Source organism: Equus caballus, chromosome 7 (assembly GCF_041296265.1).
Source record: "Equus caballus isolate H_3958 breed thoroughbred chromosome 7, TB-T2T, whole genome shotgun sequence".
NCBI lineage: Eukaryota > Metazoa > Chordata > Mammalia > Perissodactyla > Equidae > Equus > Equus caballus.
In genome coordinates this window covers 94243653-94271601 of record NC_091690.1, presented here as the reverse complement: position 1 = coordinate 94271601, position 27949 = coordinate 94243653, and the positions used below count along the sequence as shown (strand labels likewise).

General features: G+C 36.5%; 1 protein-coding gene and 1 non-coding gene across 8 annotated transcripts in view; one reads left to right on the top strand and one right to left on the bottom strand.

Annotated features, from left to right (window-relative positions):
* LUZP2 (leucine zipper protein 2) overlaps nucleotides 1–27949 on the bottom strand; it is a 457863-nt gene that overhangs the window by 110511 nt on the left and 319403 nt on the right. For all 7 annotated transcript variants that reach the window (XM_070273451.1, XM_070273452.1, XM_023646186.2 and 4 more), the window contains 2 exons: nucleotides 10403–10465; nucleotides 4713–4775 (listed from right to left, as the gene is read on the bottom strand). In XM_070273451.1, the coding sequence (XP_070129552.1) occupies nucleotides 4713–4775; nucleotides 10403–10465 (126 nt within the window). The remainder of the gene's footprint in view (nucleotides 1–4712; nucleotides 4776–10402; nucleotides 10466–27949) is intronic.
* Nucleotides 21308–21442, top strand: LOC111774510 (small nucleolar RNA SNORA70). Its single transcript, XR_002809508.1, has one exon. It is a non-coding gene; the product is annotated as a small nucleolar RNA SNORA70 (small nucleolar RNA).

Sequence of the window (27949 nt, the reverse complement as noted above, 5' to 3'; positions counted from 1 at the left end):
TTCAACAGATGAATGGATAAAGAAAATGTGGCATATCGCTTCTCGGCCATTTATTTTTATTTTTTCTGGGAAACATTTGCCCTGAGCTAACATCTGTTGCCAATCTTTCTCTTTTTTCCTTCTGAAAGGAAATACACATAGTTGTATATTCTAGTTGTAAGTCCTTCTAGTTTTTCTACATGAGCCACTTGCACAGCATGGCTCCTGTCAGATGAGTGGTGTGGTTCTGGGCCCTTGAATCAGAGCACACTGAACTTAACCAGCAGGCCATCAAGGGTGGCTTGATTGCTTCTTGGCCTTTTGACTAAGATCAAGTGTAGAAAATGTGGTGTCTATACATAATGGAATATTATTCAGCCATAAACAAAGAAAGAAATCCTGCCATTTGTGATAACATGGATGGACCTGAAGGGCATAATGCTAAGTGAAATAAGCCAGACACAGAAAGACAAATACTGCTTGGTATCACTTATATGTGGAATCTAAAACAAAGGCTGATTTCATAGAAACAGTGGTAGTTGGCAGGTTGGGGGGGCTGGTGCTGAGAGGAGAGGAAATGAGGGGATATATGTCAAGGGTACAAATTTTCAATTGTAAAAAAAAGTTTTGAGATTCAAACGTACAGCATGATGACTATAGTTAATAAGAGAGTAGCGGGTATTATATAATTCAAAATTGTAGAGAGTAGCGCTTAGATCTTAATCATTCTCACCACACACAAAAATGGGTTAACTATATGAGGTGATAGGTGTGCTAATTATCTCGATGTTGGAATTACACAATGTATATGTCTATCAAATCATTATGCTGTACATTTTAAATGCATAGGATTATATTTGTCAGTTATTCCTCAACAACGTTAAAAAAAAATCTCAACTCGAAAAAAAATGTAATGTGTACTAGGTATCAACATTACATTTTCCAATAATTTTAGTGAATTACTTTACAGTTAGATACATGTTTAATAAAACTATACCTCAAGTTAAAAATAAGAAAGCATTTTTTATCATATATAAATTAAAATCATAATACACACATATACATATGAATATACACATATCTATCAGGAAAGAGTTAAGTCCCTTTTGGCATACATATATTATGGAAAATTACTCATTTAAATTTTTAATGAAGAAATGATAATTAAAGGATATCTTTATGTTTTAAAACTATGTGAGAAAGCAGAGTATATATCATATATAATATATAGTAACAAATATGCTAATCGCAAGGCAGATTATGCCTAGTACAGAAGGAACTAGACAGAAATATGAAATATTTCAAAACATTCTGTGTTTTTCCTGAATAATAGGAGTTTGTTTTCCTTTGGCTTTATACTTTTTGGCACTTTTTGAAAATTTTCTACAGTGAGAAAATAATACTTTTAGAATAAAAAAAGAAGTTTATATGTAAAAGTAAAATAGAGCAGCACAACCCGGAGTAGGTATTCCAGAGAATGTCAGCTCCAGGGGGATAAAGGAGGATGAAGAGTAACTCAAGTCTTGGGCAAGCACCAGTCAGCAGCCTCGCTTCTTTCTCCAGCGCAGACTGTTTACTGCGGCTGGCAGCCTTCCCCCATCAAAGGCAGCTCTCGAACATTAATAAGGACACTGAATTTATCAACATGTCTCGCAGTTGTCAGCTCATGCCATTATTTTTAAGATAAAATTTAAGTTCTTCAGCAGCAAGCATGGCTCCTTTTTACTAAAAGTAAAAGGAGTCTATTTTTACTAAAAAGTCTATTTTTACTAAAAACCATCAAATCCATTCAAAATTTAACAGATTCATGGAGAAACTACTTGAAATAAAACCTTTTACTACTCATCTCAGGGTTCAGCAAAATATTACCAAAGATATTTTATGGGCTCATTTTCACGGATAAATTTCTGTGATCACTTATCCACTAGGGCTACATATGTGAGTTTCTACTATTTATGGCCCTGATCAATTTATTTATGTGTGTATGTATGTATGTACTCATTTATACATTCATTTAGCATATGTTTATGCAAGACCTACAATGTACACTGTCCATATAGTAGTAAGCACATCAGATGAGTTTGCTGCCATCGAGATGAGCAGATGAGTGCATTATAGCAGAAACTGTTGGTTGCCTCCCCATTAGAAATTGTCTTCCTTTTACTCTCTATACAAAAGAAGCAATCTTTCACAATAGAAGCTGAAAACCCTAAGGTCGCACTTCTGCTTGGATACATGACCAAGTTTGGAAAGACTTCTTAAAAAATTCCTCTCCTCTAGAAAAATTATGATGCTGAAGGACAAATGCTTCCCCTTTTCTTCTCTGCCTTGGTGCACAGCTGGACGAAGATAGTATATAGGTCTTTAGCCACTATCATAGTACAATGAGAAATCAAAGCTTAAAACAAGGCTGTAAGTTAAAGATAGTGACATGGAAAGGCAGGAAAAATAAACAAACAAAAAAATCTGGGTCCTTTTTGGCACTGTTTAGCTACCGAATAAACTATAAAACTCATGCTTCCAGACTTCTTGTTACCGTAGTTAATAAAAATCCTGCTGTTCAAAAGTTTTTTGGAAGAATGTAAACTGAAGGCATCATAATTTATGCAACTTCATGTTCTATTCATACACAATTCACCTGATTCCATATATAAGTGCTTCTCTCAAAGTGAGGTGAAATAACAAGGCTTACAAATAATGTCTCATTTTTAAGTCATAAAGATTTTCAATAAATCCTGATTCTGGCAATTTCTGACAGTTGATAAACTACAAATCTATATTCAACAACTGACATATTACAGAGAAGCAAATCACTAAAAATGATTGGATTTCCTCATTCTCTTCTCCTAACTTTTCTTTCTGTAACTCTTCAACTTAAGAAATGAAATTCAAAAGATTTAAACAGCCACATATGATCTATCTTTATACAAATCTTTCAGCCTAATACCTAAAATTTATCAGCTCTAGGGACCTTGAGTATGTTTTATTACATTCCCAATATTAAGTTAAACTAATTCACAGAGAACTAGAAATTTCCTTGTAAATGAAAATATACAAACACATGCACACACTTTTTCTTTTTTTGCCAGTTTCAACTATTTATTTTTGATGACTGCAAAAAGCTAAGGCCAAGCTGAATGTAGGAGTTAAGATATCTTGAGTGTAACTGTCTCAGCATGAAAGATTAAAGATAGGCAATTCCTTGGGTTTCATACTTGTATCTACTTATCACATACAACAAGCAGAGTGCTGAGAGGTGGGGGTCAGCACTCACTAAAGAGAATTAATTCACAGTTTCCTTGGTGTGCTGGGGAAAATCTTGTTACAAATGAGGTCAAAGGAATGGCAGGGAGACTATTTATGGAAGAGCAAATGGCAAGATGTGCCCAGATTCATGCCTTGCATGGAATGAGTGTTTAATAAATATTGTTTGACATAATAGGAACACTTTCCCACAACTCTAAGCCAAAAGTAAAGGGGCCAAGGATAAGAGATAAGTTCTTATTGTTTTCATTGGAAAAATACCAGAATTTTCCAACCATTAAATAAAATGAGGTACCACCCCTTTTTGATTTAAACCTGACATGCGTAGATTGGGATGATCATTGTGGTGAAAACATTTTTAAAAAGAATATTACACAAAAAGTAATTAGCACTTATTATTCACTAAACAAATTGTTATTCCTACTACCAAGAGCCTAATACTCAATCACTTGGCAATGCCAATGTACCACAAGCACGACAGTTAAGAGCCCCTGCCTCTTATCTCCCCTGCTCAAGGGAGATAAAAGTCTGTATTAGTTTCCTCTTGCCGCTACAACAAACTTTCATAAACTAAGTGGCTTAAAACAACACAAATTTATGCTCTTACAGTTCTGGAAGTCAGAAGTCTGAAACGAATTTTACAGGACTAAAATCAAGGTGTTGGCAGGGCTGGCTCTTCCTGGAGTCTATGAGGGAGAATCCTTTACATTGCCTTTCCTCCCCTAGTTTCTGTGGTCACACAACCTTCTTATTTAGGCCTTCTTATCTCACTCTTATAAGGACTTGTGCAATGATTTTTAGGGCCCATCTGGATAATTTGGAATAACCTTCCCATCTCAAGATCCTTAATCACATCTGCAAAGTATCCTTTGCCATAAAAGATAACATTCACATGTTCTGGGGATTAGCAAGTGGATATCTTTGGGGGCGGGGGGAATTATTCAGTCTACCACATGCGTCGTTTGTGGTAGATGTCTACTTACACATAGGTCTTGACTTGATAGTCTTGTAAAGAAAAGTATCAATAACCAAAGGCAATCAACAATCAACACTGATTAAGTACAAAGAGTCTTAATAACAAAGAGACTTATGCAGGGATATCTGGAAGTCAAGAATGTAGGCTAGCAGTGGATCTCATCTCTGGAAACTTGCTTCATATATGCTCTCCTTAATGTAAATATTCTAAAATACAATACTCCTCAGTGCTGAATTAAAGTATTTGAAGTTTACAAAGAGACTTTAAACACTTTGGAATGATGCCTGCCTTTGATTACAAATGTACCCAGGAAACCATATCTTTGTTTATCTCCATTAATTAAGTAGGAAAGAAAATGAAAGCATTTTCAATGCAGCCAAACACAACTCTAATTCTTGTGAAAATATGGAAATTAAATTTAAGCTAAATAATATGTTAGGTCGCTTACATATTGAGCTAGCAAGTGAGAGGAGGAAGAGAGAAAGACGCTCACCTTAAACAATAAATCCTTCTTCCCGTAACGAAGTTCCTTCAGCTGGGATTGGATTCTTTTTGACTGCAAGAGAGAAAAATAGATTAGGGCCTTAATATCATCTATATTTTCAAACATGCAGATTAAAATTCTTTCCAACTGTACAAGAATAAATTTTGCTGCCAAGCAAAAAAGAGCCCAACTAGTTTGGAAGTGAAACAGAAAAGCTTATTCTCTGCTTTGGGAGTTGGACTTCCAGTTACTCTAGGCAGGAAGAGCAAATTGAAGCCTGTTCAAAGGAAGCATATTGTTTAAAGAGTAATATTTAAAGAAAGTGGCAAAGAAATCTCTCTCAGCAGACATGTTTGGCTACCACACTGAAATACGTTCCAGTAAGCCACAGAAGATGATCATGCATTCCCGTTTTTCCAGAGCAAATCCAGTTTCAAACACTCTAACATAAGGACCTCAGTTATTTATCTTTCTATATCTAAGATTATAGGTTCTGATTCTTCAATAGGAGAAAAGAAGCCACAAACAAATAGATTATCATAGTCACATGAAAAAAACGATAATTGACAAAATAGTTGAGTGGTAATGTGAAAGGGTATAGCCACTTTGGGAAACAGTTTGACAGATTCTTATACAGTTAAACATATACATACTACATTATATAGCACTTTTTTCTAGGCATTTACTCAAGATAAAATACAATATATGCATAAATGTTTATGGTATCTTTATTCATAACAGTCAAAAGCTGGAAACAACTCACATGTCCCTTAACTGGTGAGTAGTAAACAAATTATGGTACATCTATGAAATGGAATCCTAGAGTCCTGTTGGGTAATTTTTAAAAATGAATTAAGTACAGAAACATGTAACAACGTGGATGGATTTCAAAAGCTATTCTACTATGTGAAAGAATGCAGTCACTAGAAGCTAATTTTGTATAATACCATTTACGTGATATTCAAGACAGGACAAAAGGATAGGGACAGAAATCAGGTGAGTAGCTGACATAGGCTGGGGGTTGCTGGTAAAGATTATAAAATAGCAAGAGGAAACTTTGAGGCTGATAGAAACATTTTATATTTTAAATATACACATTGATCAAACCCATCAAACTGTATACTTAAATGAAGTGAATTGTATGTAAATTATATCTCAATAAAATTCAGTTTTAAAAGTAGCTAACCATAGTACATAATAAACACAAGATCCTCATGGGACTATTATATCCTAGTGAACTGAAAGTCCTCTTTAATAAATAAAGCCCACTCACATTTTTGAAACACTACAATTTTCCAAGCATACGACTGTAAGAGTCTTTCATTGAATGAACTGCAACTGTACTGTGACTCAGTTTCCTATTATATTCAGAACATCTCTAACCATGCACAGTAGTACAGTTGGCACAGTGGGACACTGTCATGACTGTGTTCTAATTCTGAAATCCCTGCCTAATGCTGGAAACATCACCAACTAGAGAAAAATATTGAAAGTGTTGTAAATGATAGACCACCGCAAGGCTCTAATGTTAGAAACCAGTTTTTCACAGGTCTCCCTATCATGAGCCAACTGCATTTCATGATCTGTTGAATCAGGAAGTTGATCAGAGAGAACAAAAAGAAGAAAAAATGAAATGAAAATATAAGAAAGGAAGAAAAGAAGAGGAGAGAAGGAGAGAGGGAAAGTGAGGAGAACGGGGGGGGGGGGCAATGGGGGAGCGGGGAGTGGAGAAATAGACAGGGGAGAGAGAGAATGGCTAGAGAGAGAGGGAGAGAGAAAGGAAGGGAGGAAGGGAGAAAGGGTTTGACACATTAACAATTCTGGATTATGTACTCAAACTCTATACCCAGATGGAGCAAGGATTTGTTACAAATTACTATATGTAATTACTTATAAACTTGTTGCTATTTTTCCATTTCAGTAAAAAGGCATCCCTTTTCTCTTCATATGGTTAGTGAGAATGAAATGAATGACATAAAGTTTCACAAGACAAAGAGCCATCATTGCGTGTATGTGGTTGTTACTGGCTCTTAAGAATGAAAACTCACACTTGAGTCGTCAGCCCCCTGAATTTATAGTTCTATTTTAGAACACTACATTTACTACGACTCTGGTCATCCTGACACAAAATTTCCCAAGTGACCCAGAATAGAATTTCAGACACAATGTTTCTCTCTTATTACATTAACTTCATCTCCAAGACATATCCTGGTTTTCGCGACTATCCTTAATTTTGTGCTACTGATTTCAGTTAAGGACCATTTCTGTTATCTTCCCCAACTTCAAATGCACAGTTGATTGGCATCTTCTCCCTGCTGTTCCAGGACTCATTTGTGGCCAGGATAGTCTGTTAGGAAAACACACTTTCATTTTTTTTCCAAACTGATGTTGACCAACATCAATGGAGAATGAGAGACTACTACTACCTATGGTGTGCACAATTTGCCCAACTTCACTCCTAGTCTTACACAAAATTGATGCTCTATCTTTTAAGTGTTAGAAAGGACCCACTTTAAACTTTTTGGGTGTTCAATTTTTATTTTATTTTATTTTACATATTTTTTTGCTGAGGAAGATTCGCCCTGAGCTAACATCTGTTGGCAATCTTCCTCTTTTTGTATGTGAGGTGCTGCCACAGCATGGCCACTGATAGACAAGTCGTGTAGGTCCATGCTGGGAACCGAACCTGAGCCACCAAATTGGAGAGTGCCGAACTTAACCACTAGGCCACTGGGGCTGGCCTTGGGTGTTCATTTTTTAATGCATACTTATACTGAATGCACAGAATATAATTTAAGCTTTTCTTTATAATTTGTATTCATTATTAAAACACCAATTTTGTATTATGCAAGATTCATTTATAATAAAACCTACATGTCTTTTTCCTGCACTAAGTAACATGAAAAACTAGATTTCTCAAGCTTAGTTATGGTTATTTAAAAATAACTTTTTAGAAATTTTCATCACTTCATCACTCATCACTTCTCTGCATTGTATATTCCAGCCTTCTAATTTTCAGTGAGTTAAAAAGCAAAATCCTTCTGAATACCTGATGAGAGTAGGCAGAGTAAGAATAAATACATTTTGAGTGAGTGCATCTCTATCTTGTAATGTATGTTGATTTGAAACCCACCCAACTGACACTTTGACTGTTTTCTTTTAGCATGTTAGCATCATTTTGAAAAGTTATAATTGTCAGAGGGGTAATCGTCAAACAATGCAGATATTACTAATATTGGGGACTTTAGTAATTTTCTTTTAATTATATTAATGATTTTAAATGTAAATCATTGGTGGTGACTGTAAGTCATGAAATTCTCACAAGTCCACAGCGAAATTACAGTTTGTGGTGATGATGATGGTTATAATTATAATAAAAACAAGATGAAGAAGGTGAAGAAGACATAAGAAGAAGGTGGCCATGATAGAACATTTTAGCTAGGCTCTGAGATTTTCCTTTCCTACACTTTCATATTCAAATAGCATTTCTTTCATAAAATAATAGTGATGATGAGTAGTGATATTTGTTGTAGACTCCATTGTTTTTAATATTCTGCCTTAGCAAATTAAAACATTGGCAATACATTGCATGTCGATGGGATTTGAATATATTATTCATCTACGAGTAGAAAGTGTTTAGGGTCACTGATCTACAAGATAAGCTCCTTTTAGCTGCTAAACCAATAGAAGACATTACCATTTTGTGGTGGTGGTGGGAAAACAAACAATTAAAGTTGCCGCCATATTCTTTCGAAGTGTTATCGTGGCAGAAAAAAATATGTCTCTCTCATCAACCAGAATGTTAAACTCTAAATTTTTTCCATAAACAAATAAAGAGATAGGGCAAATGAATAAATTATAATGAACATATATCAATTCGTTTCAACATTATACAATGGTAATATATGGCGCACCTAGGAATTCGTAAATAAGAAGGCAGAAATAATATATGATCTAAGGAATTGAGAAGAAGAAAAAGTTTGAAGCATTCTTGAACTAAGGGACTAAAACATGCAGGTAGGCTCCGGTTGTTTTTGTTTGTTAGTTCATTTGTTTCTAAACCCCACCAAATCATCTTCTGCTGGAAGCCATCTCTCTTTCATGTATCTGAGTGCTATGGGGACCCTGGGAACATGTCAACCATCTCAGAGTGGAGCTTCAATCTGGATAGCCCTTATTCATAACTTACCTCCACCTGCCTACCCTCATATAAGTAATATCCAGACACTGCAAACTATGCATGTAATATTTCTAGAAACCAATCAAATATAAACAATATAAGAGGCTATTTCTATCCAAATATAAAACTTTAATGAAAGAAACACCATACAGACTCATGTCTACAAGCCATTTGGTTTAATGATTCATTTGTGGTGCATCAACCTTTAGTTTCTATGTATTGAAAATTCCTATTCATTTCATACTCAATATTATTGTAAAGACATTATAAAAGGATGGTTATATTGCATGTTAGACTCTAACTGCAGTGTTCATAATGATGAATTTTACATGAATTTTTCATCAAGGTGTATTCTCATTTTCTTTAATAAAAGAAATCCCAAGTTTTGTATAGGCATATGATCACCAACCTAATGACATTTTCCAGCCTCCTCCCACTCAGCTAAGCAGGTGACCCTGGTGAGTAGGGTGCAATGAGATATGTACCTTCACGCCCTAGCTGGACTCCTACAAAGGAATGCCTGTGAGTCCAGGTGATCTTCTCTGTCCCTCTTGCTAGAAGGTAATAGTAACAGGAAAAGCATTCTGGAAAGAGAAGTAGCTACATATTTAGGAAATGATGGAGGTATTTCACCAGCTCTGTGCCTTACTTCTAGACTGCTATGGAACAAAGGGGAAACTGTTCTTGTTCTATCCAAACCTCTTTCCTTCCCCTTTCCTTCATAGAGATCAGATTTGCATTGTGGTAGGAAGACTCTCATGTCTGTTCCTTGTCAGTCACAGGCTTTCCCATTAACAAATTCCTTGCACAACTAATCCCAACTTTGTGTGCACTTCTTGGAGGATCCAACAAAACACAGCGACTCTTGTCTCCTCTCTTTGAGGTAGCAAGAAATCACTTACTACCACACTATCTCTACGACCTCTGTTACTAAGAATCACTGACTATGAGCTACATTTCTACAACATTAAATAGGGGATCATAAAGTACCGATGGATTTGAGATATCAGGAGTACAGGAAATGGATTTTAGTTAAACCTGCATTAACCAGAATGGCTTTTTTTCCCCTAAAAAAAATGAGACAATTTTCTTGCCCAGCAAGTAGAACTGATGAATGTATTTGTTTCTTAAGGTTTATGATCAACTCCAGAATCCTCATTCTGACTGTTTATTGTTACTGCAAAACTTTGTAGACATCACATGGATGGTACAAAAATGAAAACTTCATGGACCTCCAGGTATTTGCTATTAAGAAAATACTGATAATGCAGTTAAGGAAGGAATCCAGAAAATCATTGTAGGAAATAACTGGCTTAAATTTTTTTTTTCTTTTTGGATATGCAATATTTAAACATCCAAAAATAGCTAAAAGTTTTAAACATGTTTTTGTTTCCTTCTTCCAATGTTTGCATTTATGTTAGAGGAAGAAAAAAGTCACCAGATGTCTGGGTTAAAAAACAATCTGGAACTAATACTGTTTGTGTTCGGTTGAAGCTAGAAGAAGAGAAAAGTTACTCACCTCTTCTGCGTGGAGGCCACAGAGCTTGCGTCCTGACAAGAGTTTGTTTTTCAAGCTTTTATTCTGAGGAAAGAAACATAGTTTTATTACAAAGAAGTGATAAAATATTAACAATTTCCTTAAATATGTCAACAGCATTTCTCTATATTTTGTCCATGGGTAAGTCCTTCATAATATGAGATATAATGGATTTGTATAAACTGAGTAGAATCTGCAATGTAAAAGAATGTTTGTTTTATTCAATTAAAATTTTGATGTATTAGCATTGGCACATTCATTTAAAAAGATGGAACTTCATTTGGCCTTACATTTAACTCTGTTTTATTCTATTCGTATATGTTATTTTATAAAATCATCCGCAATTGACGCTAGTTTCTGAAAGCACCCTCTAAAACAGCAAGCATTTATTTCTACTGTAATCTGGATGCTGCTCACCTTGGACCCCGGTGGAATATACTCACAGACCCATCGGAGTCTCACTCCCTTCAGACCACAGTGTTAGAGTCCTCTTACATCCCTGACACCTGTGTGTTGCACTCAAAGGGCTTCTTGATGCTCAGAATTCATTTCTTCTTCCAGGCCTCATAAGTAGACTCTCTCTGCTGAGCTCCACTACAGACAGATATGTTAACCCTTTGAACCTATCACAGTTGACCTAGATTCATAGACAAATGTTTGTTACTTCTGACATGGAGGCCCTGGTTTCTTAGCCATGTGAATCTCAACCCTGACAGCTGTTCAATCATATTGGCCTCAGTACACTCAGGCTTTTCTGTCTCTGCCCCAGCAACTGAGGGCCTTTTAGACAAGCAGACTAAGGGAGGGCAGAAAACTTTGTAAAGCCCACAGGATTTAGACTTTGTTCTGTCTCTACAGAAGCCAACAATGTGATGGTAAAGTACATCTCAGACACATAATGACTCTAAAGAGAGTCAATTTGATGAGCACCATAAGCAAATTGAACCAAATTTATGCAGAGTAAATGAATAACCGAATGAATGAATACATCAAATTTAAGAGATCTTCACTTACAATTCCCACCTGATTTTGAACATCATTTCCTATTTTATCTTCCTATCACGCGGAGAGTGGGTACAGCTGCCTCAGTTTGAAAGAAGCCATGTCTAATTTTTCCTCTTTAGTGAAGAGTTGAAATTCTAAAAAGCTCATTTAGAATTTCAACACCATGAAATGTTTTACACAAATGAGGGGTTGTCTTTATTCACTGAAGTAATGACTTTTTGCAAATATTTGTACTTATCATACAACAAAGCACAGGATTAGGGTTTTTAAAGAGAATTTAATATACATTATCACTATACTTAAAAGCTTGTAAGCTACAATAAGGGGAACATAGAGATGTTCTAACAGCAGTGTTCTTCAGATTGTTTAAAAATACCCTAGTTTTCATTCTTTTAATGCCTATTTGCGATATTTTTGAACATGCAATCAAATTTTTTTCTAATAACCTGGTCTACTTTTCCCTTTTTGATTTCTCCTATTGTTTTTGTACATAGAGATATCTTTGCTATTTCTAGATATTTGATATTTAGGGTTTTTTTTACCTTTTTTATGTTTATAGTTTTTTAGTGGAAAGATTTGTGAATTTCAAATAAGGTCCATAGTTTGTCTAACAGTATCGTATTAATGTTAATTTTTTGGTCCTATAATTGTATGGTCACTCTGTATGATGTTACATTAGAGGTTTTGGTAGAGCTACAGGAGAACATTTTATATTAATTTGCTATGCCTTTTTCTATATCAAAAATTATTTCACAATAAAAAGTTAAAATGTCTATAAAATAAAATTAAGATAAATAAAATTGAGAAAGATGAGTGAAGTACATCTGATATGAGTATTTATGTGCCAACATAAACCATCCACACCTGAGTAACTTTATCAGAAATGAGAATAAAGTTAATAAAATATTTAAAAATTGGCGTATGTAGTCTGTACTAAAAATTTGTCTTCACTTAAAGTTTTTCCCCTTTTTGTCTTTTATATTTTTTCTTTCTTTTTTCCTTCTGTTCTCTGTTCATTCTGTTCAGTTTTCAGGTGCTAGGTAAAGCAGTGAACAGAACGTTATTTCACTGGAAATGTTTACGACGGACTCGGATGATGTACCCGGATCCACGAGGGGAAGACCACGCTGGCGGCGTGGAGATCGTGCAGCCACCCAAACATGAGCAGTGAGCACATTGTGTGCCCACAGGCTGCTCTGGCGGGTGGTACTTCTGGGCAACTGTGTAAAGCAATATGTTTCCACTTAGCTGATTGTCATTTCCAGAGATTAAGAATTAGAGTATTTCACTGTATTGAAATATATTCAGAGGCGGGAATAACTAATTTTAATTGACCACAACGGGGCCAATTGTGAGACCATCTGGGAGACTTGTCAAGACCCAACAGGGGTTGTTCTTAGACAGCATGTTCCTCAGAAATACAGATGATACAGAGCACTGAATAGGGAATTCTGATTCCCAGACAATTCACTGATTAAACCTTTGTGCTCAATATGGGTGATCAGACTTCTTCTTTAATTCCAGAAAGAATTATGGCTTGACATAGTTTTTGCAGTTTTGTAATCAGACTTACATCACTTCATTTACCCTCTAAACAATGGATCACATCCCTAGCCAATCTAAAATAACAACTTACACACATAATTACACCCAAAATGCCAGGACCAAATATGATTATCCCTCACTTGAGGGGATATAAAGAAAAGTAGATTCAAAGAGTCATCAAATGTTTACGTCTGTTCTTTCTGCCTGTCACACTTCTACTTTCCCTGCACCTAATAATCATACCCTGATTTTCCTTATGAGAAATATTGTTGGCTGCTAATTCCATGCAGCTTGTGTGACTCTAACTTTACCACTATATCAACACAAAGGATAAGACTCAAGCCCAGCTGATCAGGGTCTTGGTCCAGATTTGGTAAAGTAATATATAAATTTTTTATTTTCAAGAATTATTGAGGAAAAAGTGCTGAGGGTCATTACTAAGTCAGAACGTATCTGAGAATAGACCCAACATAGAAAAAGAACACCTGAGTCTGGAGAGAGAAATGCTGAATCCGGGCAATGTGGTTGGCCCCCATGCCCCCTTCATACAGCCTTGCCTGAAGCTGATGAATTCTTGAGATTTTTAGCTACACGATTCTAGCAGCAGCCCTTCTGTTCTCTTAACACCACGCTTAGATCTTTTTGCCCACTCTATCTTACACAATCACATAATTCTGTCACTTCCTTAGGACTCAGAGTAGCAGAGAAGAACATCCAGGTAACCAAGCTTATATCTAACGCTAATGCCACCGCTTATCACAATGTGGGCAGAAAACATATCCATCTATTTGGGCTTCTCTAAATGGAAGGCAGACCCTGCTTACTACCTACTTGCGAAGTGCCTCCCTATTGGATGATGCACAAATTTGAGGCCACTTAAAACAAATGTCCTTACAATTTTCTTGGAATCCCAGCTTACATATGTGTCAGCCCTGCCTAAAAATGTCCTTTAATATTTCCCATATGATCAAACTCAAACTCAAATCTGATAGTAACAGAAAATCTTTCTTAATAAATAGATCTGCTTAATCGAGTTTTGATTTTTGCCTGGGACCTTGAACCATCACATCTGCAGCATAGCTTACTTGGTAGCTCAAATTTAACAAATATTCTGGGCTACAAAATAGAAGGAGGTATAAATCTGGTATCTCTAGAATCTTTCTATATGTAAATGTAAAAATTTAAAAATTACTATGAGTCTCCATTTTACATAGCATTTTCAAAGGAAATTAGGTATTCATTGGGATTTTTGCTTGTAAATAACAGAAACCAATAATGGCTAACTCAAGCAAAATATGAATTTATTGTGGAGATTTCATGTAAAATAAAGAGAAAACCTGGGGAATAAGGCTCAGAGAGCAGGCAGGAACCAAGTAGGATGAGGTATCTACGATTATACAACAGGAATAGAGTTACTGTGACAAGTGAATGTGAGGCTGTAAATCACTGAGCTTAATTACAAGGTGCAATGATGAGGTGTCAGTTCACTGTCACAGTGAAAGTCTGAATCTGGGACCACTGAAGATTGTTAAATATAATAAAATATGTAAATGTGTTTATCATATTATTTTCTGGATTTAAATAGAATGTACCACTGCTGCCAGGCTGCTGAAAACATGTGTTAATGTCTCCAAGATGCAATTTAACGTAAATCAAAGGTACACACACCCACAGCGGTCCTCAAACTGCTAGCGGAGACTCTTGTGTCTTGCTGCGGAGAGCAGCGCCTGTGTGAGGATCTCCTGGAACTGATTGTGCAGAAACCGTTATATAGGACTGCTTGACATCACGTTTGTTTCAGTCTGAATGTGATTTTAAAATGCCTGGGAAATGGGCATGCCCTTTCAAATACGTCATCTTGCAATTGGAAATCTTCTATCTTGCATAAGTTTAGGAGTAATAGGTAATGTGGATACTTACCAAATACGGGATGATATTTTACAAATTTCCTCAAAGTCCCTTACTGAGGGCATCTCAGGAAAAGGATGTGTTATAGGACTGAGCTCGAAACCATGAGCATTTATGTCGCCAATTCTTAGACACACAATTTTTTCACTTTTTGGTGTTTCTGAAATCAGGATGTGGCCTACAACATTACGCACTTTTTGTTTAGGATTTATAGTCTCCCCATCCCAAGAAAGTTGTCAGATAATCCACTTTACCATTGATGACTCTTTAAAATTTAAAGATTGTTATTCCAAAGCTCTTGATTCAAAACGATAGGAAGAGGTCAATAAAGGGGAGAAATTCTTTCTCCCATTTAGAAAAGCTTCATTATATAGAAACTAGACGAAATAAGGAATGCATATTTGGCATTTTATTTATTCTAAGCCACACAGAATAAAAAGTAGAATTTACAATGAAAGGGGAGATAAAATTATTTATGAAATAGTTCTAAATCGATAATGGAGAAAAAGGCCAAAGGGAATGAGTCACCTATTTATTTCATAAAATAAATGCAGAGCTTTAGACACCTGAAATACCTTTGGTCAAACAAAGACTTAAGGCTATTCCCTTTGGAATTATAGGAAAATATAGTGTAGGTAGCAAGAAAGATGCTTAGTTGAAATCAAATATTTTCATTTAATTTCCCAATCATCCCCTTGTTTAAACATAATGCTATGATTTAATCTATATCTAGACTAATTGTTCCCTTAATAAAGATTTATACTTTTACAGAAAGGTTTAGAATTGAGTAGACTTGAGTGATAGAATCATTCTATAAACATTTAAATAAAGCCACCAGACAGCTATGCCGTCGTCCAAGAGATGGCAGTACCCTGGCTGTGTGTTAGTCTTGCAAACGTGAATTCTAAATTCAAGTGAAACACAAGTGTAACAGAAGTTTTGCAAGTGCTCAAAGATTTTCTCATGGAGGTTATCTCAGGAAGAGGATCTATACTGAACTTGGCTCTAATTCCTTAGGGAATTTAAGAGTGCTCCATGAGAATTTTGTTCTTAGCTGAGCACCAAACTAGATGTAGCACCTATTGTAAGTCATTTAACCCCTAGACACTCAGAGTGCATTATGTGAAACAATGGAGAACATCTAGGTCATCTCTCAGACTTCTTGCACGTTCAGAACTATTGTCCTACTATCGAGAGGGGACAAAAGGGACATGAGATGATGACTTTTTCTGATGTCAGGTAAGATATAATTGTAATATTCTAATTTACTGAGTAAATTAGTTAGGCATTCTGTGTGCTAATTAGCTTCGTCTCATACCTACAAGATCACTTTTCAAATAGTATGGCTATAGTTCAGCGTGGTGGCTGAGCTCCTGGGACAGAACAACTGTACTCGAATCCCACTTCTATAGAGGCTCTGTGATTTGGGATGCATCTTGTAACCTCTGCTGCCTCTGTTTTCACATCCATAAAACAAGGTAACTATCATGACTAACTTAACGGATGGTTGTATTAAATGAGATGATACAGGCAAAACATTTATAACAGTACTGCCACATGGTAAGCACTCAATAAACGTTAGCTTTTATTATTCCAATAAAATTCATTTCATCTTGTACAAATAAAGAAGAGTAATTTTTCTTTTTCTTAAATTAGAAAACATTTTTAATAGAGAAAAATATAGAGAACAGTATCATTCACCAAAGACAAATTTTTCTTGATGATTAGGACAGCATGCCAAGAAGGTTCAGGGTTTCAGCATCCTGATTTATATATATTATTATTTTAGAAGATGGTAGATAAGTTTCTAGTTAACGAGCCCTCTAATTTCTCTTATAGATGAAGAAAAGTTTATTGTGGGAGTCATTGCACTCCTTGGTATGTCTCTCTGTGTCTGATTTGTTCTTCCTCTAAAATAGACAATTCTCTTGGAAACGGAACCTGCTTCTGCTGCCATTAATAACTCCTTTCCACTATCAGAGAGCGCTTATTCTGATTGGATAAAAAATGTGGCTAAATATATGAGATGCCATTCACTCCAGAAATAACTTTATGCCAAAAGCATTAATATTCTTGTCAACATTTATAAAGACCTTTTATGTACTGGAAATAGGGTTAAAACAATCCTTCTCTTCAAGGAGTCCACAATCCGTGAAGGAGGCTGACAGTTGCGCTCAAAGGCTCTGGAGAGGCATCTGCTCAGGGAGTGACGCTGAGCCCTCTTTAGATGTGTAGAGGAGTCAGCCAAATAGTAGGAAAAACCAAGAAACAGAGAAGAGCACGGGCATTAGAAATACAAGACGTTCAACGAAATCATGCATAAGGCACTGGGGAAAGAGCTGAAAGAAGGAGCAGGAGAGGTGCGCTGGGGTTAGCCACTTAAGGCCCTGTATGCTGCTGAAGTCATGGTGCTGAATGTTTAGCATAATAGTCGCATTATCAGATTTACTCTTTAGAAAAATAAAGTAAGAAGAATTTTGGATTTCAAATTCAATAACATATCTAAAGTTTGCCCCATACAGGCTTAATTAGCAGTTGAATTTTAGGCAATATTTTATAGGGAGAATACAAAACTCATGGAACTCAGCAACAAAAAAACTCCACAAGAAATAAACAACCTGATTGAAAAACAGACAGAGGAAGTGAATAGACATTTTTCCGAAAAAGACACACAGATGGCCAACAGGTGCGTGAAAAGGTGCTCAACATCATCATCAACATCCCCTAATTATCAGGGAAATGCAAACGAGAACCACATGAGACATCACCTCACACCTGTCAGGATGGCCGTCATCAAAAAGACAAGAAATAAGAAGTAGGAAAGAATGTGGAGAAAAGGGAAGTCTAGTGCCCCGTTGGTGGGAATGTAAATTGGTACAGCCACTATGGAAAACAGTATGGAGGTTCCTCAAGAAACTAAAAGTAGAACTACCCTATGATCCAGCAATCCCACTTCTGAGTGTATATCCAAAGGAATTGAAAACAAAATATTGAAAAGATGTCTGCACTGCCCCCCATGTTTATTGCCGCATTATTCACAGTAGCCAAGGTATGGAAAAAACCTAAGCGTTCCTCAATGGATGAACAGATAAGGAATACATGGCATATATATGTACAATGGAATACTATTCAGCCATGAGACGGAAGGAAATCCTGACATTTGCAACAACATGGATGGACTTTGAAGGCACTATGCTAAGTGAGATATGTCAGATAAAGACAGACAAACACTGTATGATCTCACTTATATGTGGAGTCTAAAAAGGCTGAACTTGTAGAGACAGAGAGTAGAATAGTGGTTGCCACGGGCTGGGCAGTAGGGGAAATGAGGAGATGTCGGTCAAAGGGTAACACACTTCCACTGAGAAGATGACAAAGTTCTGAACATGTAATGCACAGCGTTATGATTATAGTTAACAATACTGCATTATGTACTTGAAAGTTGCTAAGAGAGTAGATCTTAATGTTCAAACCACAAAATGAAATGATAATTATGTGGCATGATGGGGGTGTTAGCTAATGCTATGGTGGTCATCGTATTGCAAGATATAAACGTTATCAAGTCAATATATTGTACACCTTAAACTTAGACAATGCTGTTTGTCAATTATATCTCAGTAACGTTGGAAAAAAATCACTAGGTGCTGAGTGTATGTGTGTGTTTAAATGAGCATTTGTTGAATGCTTATTTTATGCCAGGTGTTGTACAAAGTGTGTTTACATACACTATTTCATTGAATCCTCACAGCAGCCCTACAGGCAAAAAATTCTTAAGAATCTCCATTTTAGAAATGACAAACCTGAGGCTTAATCATGCTATTTAACCTGCCCATGTTCAAGCAGCTACTAAGTGGTAGAGCCAGGATTGGTCCAGGCCCAACACCTGTCAGAACCCATGTTCTTTCTCATTTTGCTGTGTAGTTTTTACTAATTCTCCTCTCTTTGTGAAAAATAAATAAACAAACAGTAAAGACGAGTCCTGGATTTCTGCTGCGCAGTGCATGAGCAATAAGCAAAACATACAGAAACATGGAATTGGTCTCTGAGTTTTTAATTCCAGATACATGCACCTCACCAGCCAATTCAACCCCACCAGGCAATACAATAAATTGTAGTTTATAAAATAACTTTGCCCATAGAGCAGTTACTAGGCAAAGTAAATCTGTTGTGAAATCATTAGGCAAGATCAGTTAATTCACTTGTAATTAATCCTGAGGATATTCTCTTCCTGATCTGCCAGAGAAGATTTGAACACCTGCCACACTCCCTTTGCAATTCTGCTGGGAATTCTCAGCCCAAAAAAGCCATTTTATCCTAGGCACCCAGCTCAGTGACTACAGAAGTTCAGAGATCTCCCTGTTTCTTCGACTTTATAAGAGAACTGAATTCTTATTTTTGGAGTTTTACTAAAATTTATTTTACCATTTCCTCTGTTTCAGGAAAAAATAGTTTAGAACATATTTTCACATTCAGATACACGTGGTACAACTGCATAAGACATATCAAAGCTATGCCGTTTAAAGCTAATGCCATTAACTTTAAAAATTGTCTTGTCCAGTCTTTGCTAGTCCATCACCATTGCATACATGATGACTAAAGCTCATCAAGGCTAACCCGGAAGAAAAATTTGGACGTTGTTTATTATTTATGATTTAATTGAAGCTTGCCAAATATTGACTGTTGTGAGCAATTCCTTTTTGAAGTAGTACCAGCGAGGATCTGATGTTGTAGTTCAATCCAGAAAACAAAGTTTAACTGCTATAAATTTCAAAGGACGATGATTTATTTAGTACTTCTGTTTTCTTCCCAGCATCACTGGGAAATTCCCACAAAGTGTAGCTGGAAGAGAAGCAGGCTTATCATTTGCTTTTGTGCTACAAGCTTACCTAAGTTAGCCCTGTTGATGGTTTTATACACTGAATTGATTGGAACATTGATTTGTTTTAGTATTACTATAAATCTGACGCCACTAATAAGGGGTGTGTCTTGTTAAAGTGGAAAAGAGGCCAAATTTTCTTCATATGCTCCTAGCCTGAATTTGGCATAAAGTTCCATATGTGTGTGTATCCATAAGCAATATATGTATGCACATTTAAAAAATGTTTGCACACTTTGTCTAATGATCTCACTGCTGACAAGTCCATAGGACAATTTTTGATTCTTGTCTTTCTTGCTTTATCATCAGCATTTGACACAGTTGATCAATCCTTCTCCTTGAGATAATTTTTTTTTCTACTTGTCAGTCCCCGTTGGTTCTCAGACATCTCAACTCTGGACTAACTCATGGCTGAGTACTTGGCCATTTCCTCTCTTCACCCTCACTATCTCAGTGATCTCATTCATGACCATTGTTTTAAATACCATCTCTGACAAGGATTACCAGATTTATATATCCGGGCTAGACCTGTCTTCTCAACTCCAGCTGCTAACTCATCCATCATATGTAGTCATCTCAAATTTAAGGTATCCAAAATCAGTGTCATCTTTTGCGCAAGCCTCCTTCAGCTATGGTCTTTCCTTCTCTAGTAAAGACAATACGATCTTTCTGATTGTTCCTAATAAAAATCTTGCAGCATTCTTGACTCTTCCTGTTCCGTCACAATGTAAATAAGTTACTCAATATATATAATTAAATTCATGATAAAATATATTTTCAGAATTAAATATTGCATCTGCATCATTCTCTCCATTCTCTTTTACAATTTATTAGATACATATTACACATACTACTAGATACGTACATACATACATGCTATACATACATATATACTATTAGATACATATTACAAACTCTCAATTTATTCATGTCTCTCTTTTTTTTTAGGCATGCTTTTTCGTGAGGAAGATTGGTCCTGAGCTAACATCTGTTGCCAGTCTTCCTCTCTTTTTTTTCTCCTCAAAGCCCCAGTAAATAGTTGGATATCCTAGTTGTAAGTCATTCTAGTTCTTCTATGTGGGATTCCACCACAGCATGGCTTGATAGGTGGTGCATAGGTCTGTGCCCAGGATCCGAACCAGTGAAGCCTGGGTTGCCTAAGCAGAGTGTGCAAACTTAACCACTCAGCCATAGGGACAGCCCCATTCATGTCTCTTAACTACACACACACATACCACACATGCACACCTCTTTTTATTTGTGTGGAATTCTAAGCTAATTCCTCAAAGTACACTATGAGTCATTATTTCTCTTTTCAAACTTGTCCAGACAAGAGGGTTTGTTTTTTCTAAAATAACTTTATTTGTATTTTAGATTATTCCAATGGCTATAAGTACATAAGTTTTCTTTCCAAGGTCTATAATTGTCCTTATTTTATATCCAGCTGTTCCTTCATTTTCTCTCTTAACACTTTTATAAATAATTGATGTTTTTCATATTCTTGCATTCATCTCTTAGAGTTACCTGAAACACCTGTTTTAAAATTTTTGTCTCTACAGTCAATTAAGCCAACATTGCTCTTTTCCCCATGGCGGTTGGGTATGCAATTGTTGCCAACAGCAGCCTCCCAGGTAGTGTATGCAGCCTGCTGCTTGCATGGGTTGGCCTAAGGCACCTTGGAGACAGCTCTTTCCAGTGGCATTCATTTCTGACCTCATGCTGTCCCCAGTCTAGGCTCCAGACTGGTACGTGGGGTGCCTTTGGAAAGCCCCAGGGCACAGTGACAAGGGTCCACATTGACCAAGTTATCATATTCATCCATACCACACTGCAGAACAAGGAACATGTGACTGAGGCCCTGTGCAGGGCCAAGTTCAAGTTCCCTGGCTGCCAGAAGATCCACATCTCCAAAAAGTGAGTCTTCATTAAGTTTAACGAGGATGAATTTGAAGGCATGGTGGCCGAAATGTGGCTCATCCCAGATGGCTGTGAGGTCAAATACATCCCTAATCCTGGCCTCCTGGACAAATGGTAGCTCTGCACTTGTGATGGCTTCAACAGCGCCCCTGCCCCACTCACGCCCACCAATAAATACTACTTCCTGTCCATCTAAAAATAAAATAAAATTTCTATCATGTTCTTCCATATAATTAATATTATCTACTTTGAATTCTATCTGTTAGTTTTATTTACTGTTTTTCTTAGCACCAGGTTTGTTATGTGTTTTGGAATTTGGGTGTGCAGATTCTTTTTGTGATGGAAGTTTTGTTTATTTTTTATTATTTTTGCTTTAATTTTCTTTATTTCTTCTCATCAATACTTGCCTAGTAGTTGTGTGGTTGCCTCTACCTGCTCCTCAGATTCTCTAATATTTATGCACCAAAAGAAAACATGCTTTGGACTCATGAATCTTGCGGCTTCGATCAAACAGCAGCTGAAGAGTATTCACAGAAGGCCAGGTCTCATAGCAGAGCTCGTCTCCGTATGCTTAGCTAACCACAGAGAGAGCACTGTGGTTAACAGCGAGAGCAACTGACTGAAATTCTCTTTCCATAATCTGCATAGATCTTTCCAGCTGCCTCAACCACCTTAAGGTGCCCAAAATTTTTAAATATTAATGAAAATAGTACCTACCCCATTTATTTGTTGTGAACATTGAAACAACAACTATAAAACACTTAGCAAGTGTTTTGCATATAGTAGGTGATGATGGTTATCATCTATATTAATTATTATTACTAATAATATCAAACAGTAATTGTTATTATGGCAAGCCTAGATTGTTATCTTCTCTGCAACCCATTTGGATTTGTCCTTCAAGTTCTAGTCTCTAAAATATTTTCTCCTTAAACGTATTTTCTAATAAGTACCCCATCCTTTCAGTTATTATCCTACCCTCATATTTGCTTATACTTATCTTGAGGTGTTATGTTATTGATTATTTTAAAATACAAAGGTTTTTTTTTTTTTCAATCTTTGGGCTCTTCGAAGTCACTGAAGTTTTTTTAAGGTCAAAGACTATGCCTTCTTGCATTTTCCTTCCTCAATGTCAGATGCAATTTTCTTCATAGAGTTGAACATAATAAAGTTTGTACTGAATATTAAACTCAAAACCCAAAGTTATGTCATACAAAAATATATAAGGGATGGATTTCACTTATTTATATTCTGATAATTCTCCAATTACATGTTTCTTTTACATCCACAGCTGTGCCATAATATTCCTTAGTGCTGCACTCAGTTTTGGGTCTGGTTAAAAAAAAAAACAAGAAACAGCTGTTATATTTCTTAAATAAGAATCTATTTGGCTAGAAACATTTTAATCGAAAGGCCTTTGTCAAAAAATAATATGCAATTTTATATGCGATATTCTACAATGCATAGAAAGCATAATGCTCCCATGAGGTCCAGTATGCTATGGGTTAAGAACACATTACTCTCCCCCAAAAGTTCAAATTCTAGAATTTCTTAGCTTCTGGAATTAGGAAGAAAAGAAGAGTATTTACAAATAGAAAGCACAAGTGCTTTGAAGTACATTGTTGAAGATAGTGAAGATGGGAAGTTTTGCTTTACTTTCAAATATTAAGTAGGCAAGTCTATTTCATAGATACATAAAGAAATAAAACAGAATTTCTACTCTGAGAGTCCACAGTTATGGTTGGCCTCATCTGCACTGGTTCAGGTGCTGGTCCTTAGGAAACAGTTCAGCATGATTTAGATGCTTCGGTTCACTAGAGTTACACTTCTTTCTATTACAGAGTAATTTGAATTCTACTGACTTAATGAAGAGAGCAAACTGAGCTGCTCTAGGATCTCAGCACTCGTTAGACAGTCTCTTCTGAATTCCCGCTTACACCATGCTGGAACCTGGTTAAAGGTGCTGCAATGATGAAAGATAACTGATTAGATGGACCCACAGAAAAGTTTGAAGAAAGCTTGATGCTAAAATGAAAATGTTCTTTATTTAGGGTCAAATGCATCTGCCACTACCTTTTTCTTAAGCACAAGGTTGTTCCTATCTGTAGACCGCGCATACACCTTAAATAGCAAGTGTTCTGCTAGCACCCTCTTCTAGTTAGTTAGAACAATAATCCTACTGTGGCAGTCGCACTCAAAGTGACTGGGCACGCTGGAGAACAGTGACTGCTGGAGGTACACAGACTTTCTCCTCTGAAAGGAGATTATATCCAGATGAATTTTAGCACATGAATGAGTACATTGATCTTGCAGGAAACGTGTGTGTTCAGAGTGAATTCTGAACACCGCGGAGAAGACAGATGCTCACATGATGCTCCTGAAGGACTTCACGGCAAAGCTACCTCACCCCATCTCAGTTTTGGCCTCTAATGGTATCAGAAATGTCACCATTAAGGTCAGAATTGATTTTACTCCTTTTATCATTCATTCATTTATACTTCAAATATTAAATAAGTGCTCCTGTAACCTATGTCTGGTGACTACAAAAAGGCATTAACATACAGTTGATGCTCCACATCATACATCATTAAGGAATTGCACATTAAAACAGCAATGAGATACTGCTACACACCTATTAGAATGGCAAAAATTCAAAATACTGACAACACCAAGTGCTGCCAAGAATATGGAACAACAGGACCTCTCATTCACTGCTGGAGAGAATACAAAATGGCGCAGCCACTTTGGAAGACAGTTTGGCAGTTTCTTACAAAACTGGATAGACTCTTACCATATGATCCAGCAACGTGCTCCTTGGTATTTACACAAAGGACTTAAAAACGATGCCCACAGAAAACCTGCACAAGGATGCTTACGGCAGCTTTATTCATAATTGCCAAAACTTGTAAATGACTAAGATATCCTTCAGTAGGTGAATGGATAAATAAACTGTGGTACATCAAGACAATGGAGTATTTTTCAGTACTAAAAAGAAATTTCACTACCTATCCGTGAAAAGACATGGAGTAAACTTAAATGCACGTTACTAAGTATAAGGAGTCAATCTGAAAAGGCTACATACTGTAAGAGTCCAAATATATAACATTCTGGAAAAGGTAAAATTATAGAGATAGTAAAAAGATCATTGTTTGCTAGGGGTTTGAGGCAGAGAGGGATGAATAAACAGAGCACAGAAGTTTTAGGGCAATGAAACTATTCTCTATGAGACAATAATATTATACATTTGTATAATGTATAATACATTTGTATACAATAAATACATTTAAACACGTTATTGTACATTTGTCAAAACCCATAGAATGTCCAACATCATGAGTAAGCCCTAATGTAAGCTACGGACTTTGGGTGATAATGATATGTTGCGTAGTTTTGTTGAACACAAGAAATGTACCACTCGCGTGTGGCCTGTCGATAGCGGAGGAGGCTGCAAGTGTTTGGGGATGCAGGGTATGTGGGTAGCTGCGCTTTCCACTCAGTTTTGCTGTGAAACTAAAACTACTCTAAAATGTAAAATCTATTACAGGAAACAAACTAACTTGTTCAACTTTATTAAAAGCAAAACAACATCTGACCTCACAATTCATAAAACACCAGACTAAAATAAAAGGTATATTCACGCTTCAAACCAATATATTGGATGTCCCATGTAAAATATATATTCCTTGAGGAATAATATCAGGATGATTGTGTAAAGAGATGGGTATTAAAGCATTACTTTATAATAGAACTACCTTAATTTTCATAAAGTGGCCTTACACTAGAGAGACCTGTTTAAAAGTTCCTAAGGTTGCAGATTAATAGTTAAAAACTTAAGATCTATTGAAATAATGGACTATATAACAGGGGTACAAATTAAACTATAAAAATGCTTTTTGTTGTTAACTAAAAACACAAAAATAATAATAAATGTGCACACTAAAGAGGATATTAATAGTTTTTCAAATTGACATATTTTAAGAAATGTGCATATTTTAAACAAGCAAAATTTATACAGTTGATGGTATTTGTCTTCTTTGGTCCTTCTATAGTTTTCATAAAATCTGCTCAATGAAATTGCAATATGCCTGTAAAAGCATTTTGCTTTATTGCAGACATCATTCATGTCAGCAAACATATTTCCATTTTAATTTATATTTACATTGGAATTTGGGGTGATTATTTGTATTTGAGTCATTGTATGACTCAAAGTTTTGATTCCTGCTTCCAAAATTGTGGTCCCAGCAAGAGAGAATATGTATGGTGAGTAAACATTATTTACCCCTTACTGACTATTTGAAGCATTTTGATTTTAAAATCAAAATTACTTTCAACTTTTTCTAGTTATTCTTCATTTTTATCCCAAATACACAAAGTCAAGTGCCCCAGCTTTGGCCGTGAAGAACTCATGCGGAAACACACACCATTAGCCCCCTTACACACGACTCACCCGCCCTGCCCACCTTACAGACCCAGAGAAATACGCACATCTAGCTTTATCTCTGTTCCATTGCACAAATTTCTCTTGCTAAGACATCTGTTCTACCTCTATTTTTGTTTTTTGCAAATACTGAGCCCCTCCTTTTTATTATTGCTAAATATCTTTATCAAGAATAACTTTAATTTCTCTTAAACTAGAATCAAATATCTCTTAGTCAAATGAAAAGTAATATATTATAACTTTAAGCACAGTAACCCATTAAATCCTTGACCTAGCACCACAAGGTAAGTTCTGATTAGTTACAAATGGTTAAACCCATGTAACAGTGAGGTGAGGATGCTTAGATTAAGGGACTCTCTTAAGCTCACAGGGCAAATGAAAAACAGAGCGAAGATTCAAACCCAGGTTTTGACTCCCATCAGCTCTTCTGTCTCCATGGCCAAGGCTCATAAAAACGGTACCCCTGCCTCCTACCTCAAAGGATGTCCATGTAGAGAACAGTTCAGCTTAGGAGGACTTCTCTCCTGCGATGCAGCTATTGCCATGCCTTCCAAAGTACTTTCCACAACACAGCTATGTGTGGAAGGACAGACTGCTGCCTGGAGCAGTACCACAGGAAAGGAGAAGAAGGAAGGCAGGGAGACTTCCTCTAAAAAAAAGCAACTCCCGAAGCAGCTGAAAAATGTCCAGCACTGAGCAAAGCGTCAGAGTTACAGTAATAAACAAGATACAGTTTTCACCATCTAGGATTCTACAGTCTAACCCTTATGTGTGTAGAGAATGAGGGGAACCTCCGGCCTTGAGAGAGATCAATGCAGAAACAGTTTGCCCGCCCAACAGTCTTTACCAGGGACTTGCCACAAGCCAGTTGGTCTCTAAATGTGTTTTCTGGACCAGCAGCATCAGCATCACCTTCTTAGAAATTACTTATTACTAATTACTACTTACAAATACAAATTCTAAAGCCCTGAACTGACATAAACTTACCAAAGCAGAGCCTCTGAGAGTGGGCCTGGCTGTCTGCACTTAAGGAGCCCTTCAGGTGAATCAGCCACCCACTCAGTTTGAGAGGTACCACGGAAAGCCAATGTAATCACTTGCCCTGGATTTGTACAGACGGAATTGAATGGGCACTCCATTTCTGGTTTTGTGCTCACAGCTCAATAAAATCTCTCTAGTTCATGTCACTTACAAATATTCTAAGTTAACCACTCCCATTCTTTCACCTCTGCCATTCCACCTGGAGTGATTTTAACAAGAACAGATTGCCTGACTAACCCATGGCTGTCTTCACAGGCTACTCTAGCAGCATTACTAAGCTGCACTCTCAAATGTGGTAACAGCTCCCCCATACATCTTTCTGGCTGCAGTATTGTGACGGGGCTATTTTTCACGGTGATGGGAATACGATTCAAAAAGCCTTTAACATAAACCTCGCACTGTACACTCTTCATGAATAATGAATCAGCCATCCAAATGACCTTGCTAATATCCACTTGCACAGGCATTCCCTTGGTATACTGTAAGGGCCTTGGAACTCAACCTTGCCCCTACTTGACTGGCAGTTATGGTTCCCAACAAGCTCATCAGGATTCTGACGCCAAATGCAGACTTGGCTGATATTTTCCACTCAGTCTTTTGGCCTGGAGTTCACTCAAGTCTCACTGAAAGCTTAGCATTTCAGGTAGATTTTTTCCAAGTTAGTCTACCAACCTGAGCATAGTCAGTATCTTTATCATAGAGTCAGAGGCTTATGGTCATAAAGAATGATTTATAAATTACTCAGTAATAAAAATAAAATAAGACTGTTCGTTTATATTTAAAGTGCAGGCATTTCATC